This window comes from Myotis brandtii, unplaced genomic scaffold, assembly GCF_000412655.1.
Source record: "Myotis brandtii unplaced genomic scaffold, ASM41265v1 scaffold120, whole genome shotgun sequence".
NCBI classification, from domain to species: Eukaryota; Metazoa; Chordata; class Mammalia; order Chiroptera; family Vespertilionidae; genus Myotis; species Myotis brandtii.
The window spans coordinates 2159651-2167133 of record NW_005354174.1 but is presented as its reverse complement, the minus strand read 5'-3'; the positions used below and the strand labels follow the sequence as shown (position 1 = coordinate 2167133).

Genomic DNA, 7483 nt, shown 5'->3' with positions numbered 1-7483 from the left:
GGCCCCACCCCCAATCGGGATGGGGGGGCCGGTTGGGGGTGGGGCTGGCTAGGGGCAGGGGCTGTGGGCGGTTGGCTGGCTGGCCCCGCTTCCTGGTCAAACTCCTGGTTGAACTCCCAGTCGAACATCTGGTCAAGGGGACAATTTGCATATTAGCCTTTTATTATATAGGATTATATTATTTTCCATATGAAGAACTATAAACCTACTTTTGCCCACCTCTGCATATCATAAAATGTCAAGCAGTGTTAAGTACTATACCAGAAGCAGTTCAATTTTATATTTAGAAAAACTTTGTAACAATGTAGAATTTTACTAAAGCCTTAAGTAGTCGTTTTGAATAGTAAAGGAGATGTGAGATGATTAAATGTGAAGAAATTTGAGGTCTGCAAAGTAGAAATATTTTCTTAGTTTAAAATATATTTTCTGAAATCTTTTCATTGGTAATAGGAGAAATAAGAGAATAATATAGTTCCACAATCCCTTATCTGTAATACAGATATCCAAAAGGCTATGGAAACTGAGGCTTTTTTTTGGGTTTTTCAATTGGCAGAAAAACCTGACCTGATATGACGTCATTTTTGACAAACTTGACCTGAATTGATGTGAAACTATTTATGGCCTTTATTCCACTTAAGGTGAATATTGGTATGTTTGCTGCAGAAATATAAATATGTTTGATTATAATGTGCTACCCTAGTCTCTGCTGGTGGCATTATATAATATTTCAGTAAAAATAATTCTGAGTTTGAAAATAAATCTGGCCCTCAGTTTCCAATAAGGCATTGAGAATCTCAATAGCTACTATTTATATAATGCTTACTATATACTGGGTGCTATTCTAAGTTCTCTATGTATATTAACTTATTTAATCTTCACAACCAACTTACAAGGTATGGAGTATTATCATCTCCATTTTTAAAGGAGAATGAGACCCAGAGAGGTTAAGTGACTTGCTCAAAGTTACACATCTAGTAAGTGGCAGAGCTAGGATCCAAGCCTGGGCAGTCTGGCTCCAAAGAACAAATATGAACAAAACAAAACATAACAACCCCAAACAAAGAACCCCGCAACCCAAGAATTATGATTATAAAGCAAAGCTAACCTTACTTTATAAGTGATTCTAATGTAAGCCTAACCTTACTTTATAATCCAGTTTTTAATGAGATGAAGGAATTGTTTTATTCAGACAATGTCTGTCTTTTAGAGATGCATGTTGTACATTAATTTTTTTTAACTCCTTCCTGTGAGATGAGAGTGATTATAGCTTTCCTTTACATGTAGGGGTGTTAAGGAAAGCACCCTGTAAGGAACTACTATTCTATGAAATGACACTCCAGCCTGTAGACTGAGCAACATTGAATTGCACAGGTGGAATGGATGGTAAGGTAGAATTTTTCCTTGCAAACCAAGGCTTTAAAAAGCCCATCTTCAAATTAAAAGGGAAAAAAGCTTTGGGAAGTGACTTTTAAGCATTAATTATTAACCACCATCTTTAGAGGAATTAATTAGCTGGTAGCCAGGTGAGAAAAGAGGGTAATACAGGATAGGGTAATACTGGGAGAAGTAGGAATTTACGAGGAAGGAAAGGACATTTAAAAAAAAATACTTTTATTGATTTCAGAGAGAGGAAGGAGAAGGAGAGACAGAAACATCAATGATGAGAGAGAATCATTGATCGGCTACCTCCTGCACGCCCCCTACTGGGGATTGAGCCTGTAACCTGGGCATGTGCCCTGACCGGGAATCAAACCGTGTCCTCCCTAGTTCATGGGTCGATGCTCAACCACTGAGCCAGGCTGGCTGGGCAGAAAGGACATTTTGATAGAAGTAATTTTTTTGCCTATGGTCTGTTTTGGATGTCACTGAATCAGAAAACTCTTCTAGTAGATATTCTTAAACTGGAGTCTATAGGATATGTGACCAGCCTGAATTAATGCTATATGTTTATTTATACATGTTAATTTTTATAGGGAGAGGATGTATAATTTTCTTCAGATTCTTAAAAGGGTTTATAACCCTAAAAAAGTTGAGAGCCATTGCCCTATAGGTTGCTTACTTTTCCCCTAGAAGTACCTTTGTTATAATTTTAACTTCTGTTCATGTGAAAACAAAATCAGATTTGTTTCAAATAAACTTCTCAGAAACTCCTTAAATTCACTGTTTTATTGGCTTGTAGGATAGTGCAGCTGTCCAGATTCTCTTGGAGATTTGCTTACCTACTGAAGAGGAGAAAGCAAAGGGTGTCAATCCAGACAGCTTGCTAAGGAATGTTCAAAGTGTTATTACTACCAGCACTCCAAATAAGGGAATGGAGGAAGGAGAAGACAACTTGCTTTGTAACCTTCGAGAAGTTCAGTGCCTTATCTGTTGTCTCTTGCACCAAATGTACATTGCGGATCCCAACATTGCTAAGCTTGTTCACTTTCAGGTCTGTTTTCAAAGAATGTTGCTTTATGGTTGAACTTTTTTGGGGGGGGATGGAGGGTTTGAATATTAAATTAATAGGCATCATTTAGAAACGGGAGATAAATAATCATGTTCCTCTTCAATATGGAGAAAAATCGTATTTTTTAGATTTTATTTCAGCCTGTTAAAGTGTTTAGATAATTTATTCTATTGCATCAGAAAGGTGAAATGCCAGGATAGATACAGCTACTTTTACATAAAGGAAGTGAGACCTTCCTTTATATTTTTATCTGTATTTGACCTATATCTTTATTTTCTTTATATCTTTTCCCTCCTTTCTTGTTGGGATAGGGCTATCCATGTGAACTTTTGCCTCTGACGGTCGCAGGTATTCCATCTATGCACATCTGTCTGGACTTCATACCTGAGCTTATTGCACAGCCAGAACTTGAAAAACAGGTAATGAGCATTTAGAGCTTTAGATAAATTTTGATCTCTCGCTAGTCTTGCTAGTTATGTAAAACATTTAATAATTTTTAACACGTAAAGACATTCTTCAGAAACATGTAATATTTGGATTTTGTATTGCAGATATTTGCTATCCAGTTGCTTTCTCATTTGTGTATCCAGTATGCATTACCGAAGTCACTCAGTGTGGCTCGCTTAGCTGTCAATGTCATGGGAACTTTGCTGACAGGTGTGTAGCCAACCAACATCAGTGAGAAAACTTCTAATAGAGAGAAGTACATAGTTTTTCTGAATTTAGTGACACTTTTATGTGTCACTAATAGGTTTAATTTATGCCATCTTCTGAAAATTTTTCTATTACAAATGTGATTTATAGTGTAGAGATGAATAGGTAGGCAAATTGTATCGTTCATTTTGTGAATGACTATGTATAGATTTATAATAAATAATAAGCTTCCCACACTTTGTAAATGGAAATCAAATGTACTTTCTGAATATAATTATATCAATAGAAAACAAATTACAATTATTACAAATGCGTAGAGTTCCAGAAAAACATAGTCCTATGTATAAATAAGATACATAAATTAGTTGTTTTCTTAAGTTCTAAAACATACCCTAACATTTTAACCACCTTTCGGTTCCTAGAGTAAAGTAGTATGAAAATAAACTACTTTAAAAGATATGAACTATAATTTAATTTTGTAAAATAATGGCTTAGTTAATTTTATATTCTTTTTCAGTGATCCCATAATACCCTGCTCATTTTTCTTTCCATGTATTCACCTCATGTTATAATTATTTGTAGTGGTTAAGAGCTTAAAGCCCAAGTTGAATCCCAACTCTACCACTAACTGGCTATGTGGCCTTGAACAAATGTATTAAACTATATATATATTTTGTGTGTGTGGGTGTATATGTTTTAATTGATTTTTAGGGAGCGAGAGAAAGAGAAAAGAACATCAGTTTGTTGTCCCACTTATATATGCATTGATTGATTATTGTATGTGCCCTGACCAGGGATTTGAACCCTCAACCTTGATGTATCAGGATGATGTTCCAACAATTGAGCTACCAGTCAGGGCTAAACTATATTTACGAATTTTCTCATATAAAAATAGGTATCAGTATAGTACTTTTCTCACTCATAAGATTATGAGAATTATATGAAATAATACATGTGATGCACTTATCACAGTGCTTGGGCATAAGAATTTATATGTTGGATGATGGCTGCCTACTGGATTGTGAGCTCCCTAAAGGCAGGGGCTGGCCTTGTCTTAGAAAACAGTATCCTCAGCACAAACATGGTACTGGTATATTGTATAGGCCATGTATGTTGAATTTATACCTGTAAAGACAAAAATTGTTTCATTCTTTCCAACAGTTTTAACACAGGCTAAGCGATATGCTTTTTTCATGCCAACTCTGCCAAGTTTGGTCTCTTTTTGTCGAGCATTTCCTCCACTATATGAGGATATTATGTCTTTGCTGATCCAAATAGGGCAAGTCTGTGCCTCTGATGTTGCCACTCAGACAAGAGACATTGATCCAATTATTACACGTAAGTAGTAACTTATTTTCATTCCTGTTTTAATATCTCAAACAGACAAAATCCTTTTTAGATTCTTGCCTTAATTAAAATTTTTCCATATGTTTTTAGGTCTTCAACAAATAAAGGAGAAACCAAGTGTATGGTCTGGAATCTGTAAAGTTTCATCTTACAAAAATGGATCCAGGGACACTGGAAGCATGGATCCTGATGTACAGCTCTGTCATTGTATTGAAAGCACAATAATTGAAATAATAAACATGAGTGTTAGTGGAATTTAAAAAAAAAAACTTAAAAAAAATGAAGATGGTTGCTGCATATGCCCAATATGAATCTGTATCTTATAACAACTCTAAACTGAATGGGAACAGTACCGCCTTCAATCAGTAAAATGGATCAATTCAACATGAATACAATTTAGAACTCTCTTGAGAATTATGCTTGCTTGTATTTGATTGGCAATTCTTTGGATCTACTTTGCTGGTATGTTTATATTGTAGTAGCTGAGCCTTTTTTTTTTCCCACTGGGGGCACATTTAAACAACTTATTACTGGAAAGTGAATTTGTCTTTGTATTTAGCTTTTGAAGTGGAAAAAAACTGCCATGCCTTTAATTTCTTATAAAAATGAGTTTGTGGGTAGCCCAAGTGTTTATTTTAGCTGTGACTTAGTAACACAGTGTGACAGTTATGCAACGATGAAAGGGAGAAAAAGGAGAATTCAGGAAAAATTAGGAATTTAAATACCCAAAATAGAAATCTCTCAAACTTGCAATGCAAGTAATAGTAATGCAAGATCAAATTCCAGTTCTCAAGAAATGGTATTGAGAAGGCTTAAAAAAGGGCAAATAGCTTTTTGTAAATGATTTTCATGGAATTACAGGTGAGGATTTTAAGATTTTTACATGTTTGCTTCAATTTTTTACTAATATGGAAAGCCATATGTTTAAAGAGATACTTGAATAATTTGGGATTTTAAGATACTGGTTTAAAAGTGTATACAGAAATGTCTTTGTGCAGAGAAGAACCTGAAAGGAAGGTCTCATTTAGTTTTTTTAAAATTTATTTTTATAATGCTTAACTAACTTATCTAATGGTCAGAAATACATTGGTACCTATTTAAGTTTTAGAGTAATACAGCCCATTGCATTAAAGAGCTCTTGGTTTGTCATTAGGATTATAATTCACATCATAATCTTATATCTTTGACTAAGAAAATGTATACAATGTTTGGACCTCAGGAAAAATAAGAAAAACAAACAAACAAACAAACAAACGGAAAATGCCATATTGCTGAAGGATTTTGCAGTCCTCTGTTAGTAACTTCCATTGATCATTAGGTAGATGCATTCAGGTAATCCATAATCCTCATTTTATTTTCTTAAGTATCCAATGTAGAAGGTACTTCTCTTTGCTTTCTGAGATATACTGAATGACAGATATCATCCCCTTCTCTTGCCCCTACTTGAAACAGACCCCTTCACTTATAAAGGAAATTAGGCAGGCTAATAAGAAAGCATGGTTTTTAAGAAATTAAACTTCAGCCTTTTTACTAGCAAATAGACACATTTCATTTTCCTCCTTGTAAAATGGGATTACTACTGGCCCTACCTCATAAGGGTATTAAATGAGAATTAATCTGTAGCTGTTTCAAATCATGAAGTGTACAGTATTATAGATGGTAGATGCTTAATGTTCAATTAAGTAATTTTTGTGAAAAATAAAAGCATTTAAAAATACCATTAGAATTTTCATATTTTTAAACAAGGCTGTTTTGTAGTCTTCTAAAATTAAATACTCCTGCTCCTGAGGCTTTGGAATATTTTGTGAGTAGGTAACCAACCTCTAGGAATTCAGAAAAGGTTGAAATATGTTTTCTAACTGAATGCAGTGCACATTCTTGGATAATTTTTCAAAGACTGGTCAAAACCTGCTGTGTTAAAATAATAACATGCTGTTTTTCATCAGATTTGTTGATGATGTAAATAAAGTGTGTAAATATATTAGTAAATGCTAATATTCATGTATTTTAAGTTAAGGTTATAAAATTTGTCAAAATGTGATTTTTTTTATTCAAGTGAAAACAGATGTGTGCAGCTATTTTGAATATTGGTCTATAAACATTCATCTTCTTTATCAAATGAAGTTGTATTTTTTTGTTTCATTTCACTACTGTTAATCTGAAAGGAACAGTTCAAGGAATTGGAATCTAGGACTGTGGCTTCAGAGCATAGGTGAATCTATTTCAGTTGTGCCACATACATCAAATGGCAACACAAGGTTAGAGTCTGTTGAGCGTTTTAGAAATTTAGGCGAGAAGAATCAGAGTAGTTATCCTGGAGCAGTTACTTAAAAGATATTTAAAAAATTTGTAGCCTGGCTGTCTTGCAATTCCAGCTTCATTCTTTTCCATCCCCTGGGCACTCTATTTATCTTAAAGCTCGGAATTTCGAATCCAGCGGCATGGAAGAACGCTTAGAGGAGAGGTGGGCAAGGCTCAAAGGGGTGTCCTCTCCGTTTAGCTGCAGACGTGAAGAATAACGCTTCGAGTTTCCCAAGAAACTGACACACGGGTTCAACCACCGGTTGCAAAAAGCCAAACGGAGCTGCCCCGCCTTTGAATCCCTGGGATTTGCGCGGAGTCTTTCGCTTTTCCCTAGTCCGTCTTCCGGTGCCGCCAATTACCTCGGGTCGATGGACATTGCGAGGCTCCCATTGGGCGCAGAATTCCCGTGTCTCGCGCCGGGATTGGTTGCTTGGTTTCTAGTCTTGGCGTGTGATTGGTTCGTCTGAGCTCGTCCCGGCGATTGGTTGCCGGGAGTCGAGGGGGCGGGAGGCGGGAATTCGTCGGGGAGAGCTGTGGAGGGGACTGGTGAGAGCCGGAGGCGAGGAAGAGTCAGGCGGTGCGGGCCCGCGGCCAGGCGGGGGGCAGCAGCCTGGCGAGGGGGCGATAGGCTCGTGGCCTGTTGCCCTGGGAGTCGGAGCCCAGGCAGCGTTGCTTCGGTTTTCCTCAGACCAGGCAAGTCGGCCACCCGCGGGGAGAGTGCTTTCACCT

The 7483-nt window shown here is 36.5% G+C and overlaps 2 protein-coding genes across 8 annotated transcripts in view; both read left to right on the top strand.

The window, feature by feature from the left end:
- Window positions 1-6569, top strand: part of INTS2 (integrator complex subunit 2) — a 48383-nt gene extending 41814 nt beyond the window's left edge. For 5 of the 6 annotated variants that reach the window (XM_014531681.1, XM_005858560.2, XM_014531687.1 and 2 more), the window contains exons 21-25: window positions 2180-2431; window positions 2761-2868; window positions 3001-3106; window positions 4265-4441; window positions 4541-6569. In XM_014531681.1, the coding sequence (XP_014387167.1) occupies window positions 2180-2431; window positions 2761-2868; window positions 3001-3106; window positions 4265-4441; window positions 4541-4710 (813 nt within the window). In that variant the 3' untranslated portion in view covers window positions 4711-6569. Of the gene's footprint in view, window positions 1-2179; window positions 2432-2760; window positions 2869-3000; window positions 3107-4264; window positions 4442-4540 lie in introns of those variants that run through there. The other variant, XM_014531698.1, reaches the window with a different exon arrangement.
- Window positions 6570-7321: 752 nt separating this feature from the next.
- The window catches only part of BRIP1 (BRCA1 interacting protein C-terminal helicase 1), a 138282-nt gene continuing 138120 nt past the window's right edge, over window positions 7322-7483 (top strand). Inside the window, exon 1 of one of the 2 annotated variants that reach the window (XM_014531667.1) lies at window positions 7322-7447. The gene's annotated coding sequence lies outside the window, so the exon portion shown is untranslated. The remainder of the gene's footprint in view (window positions 7448-7483) is intronic. The other variant, XM_014531671.1, reaches the window with a different exon arrangement.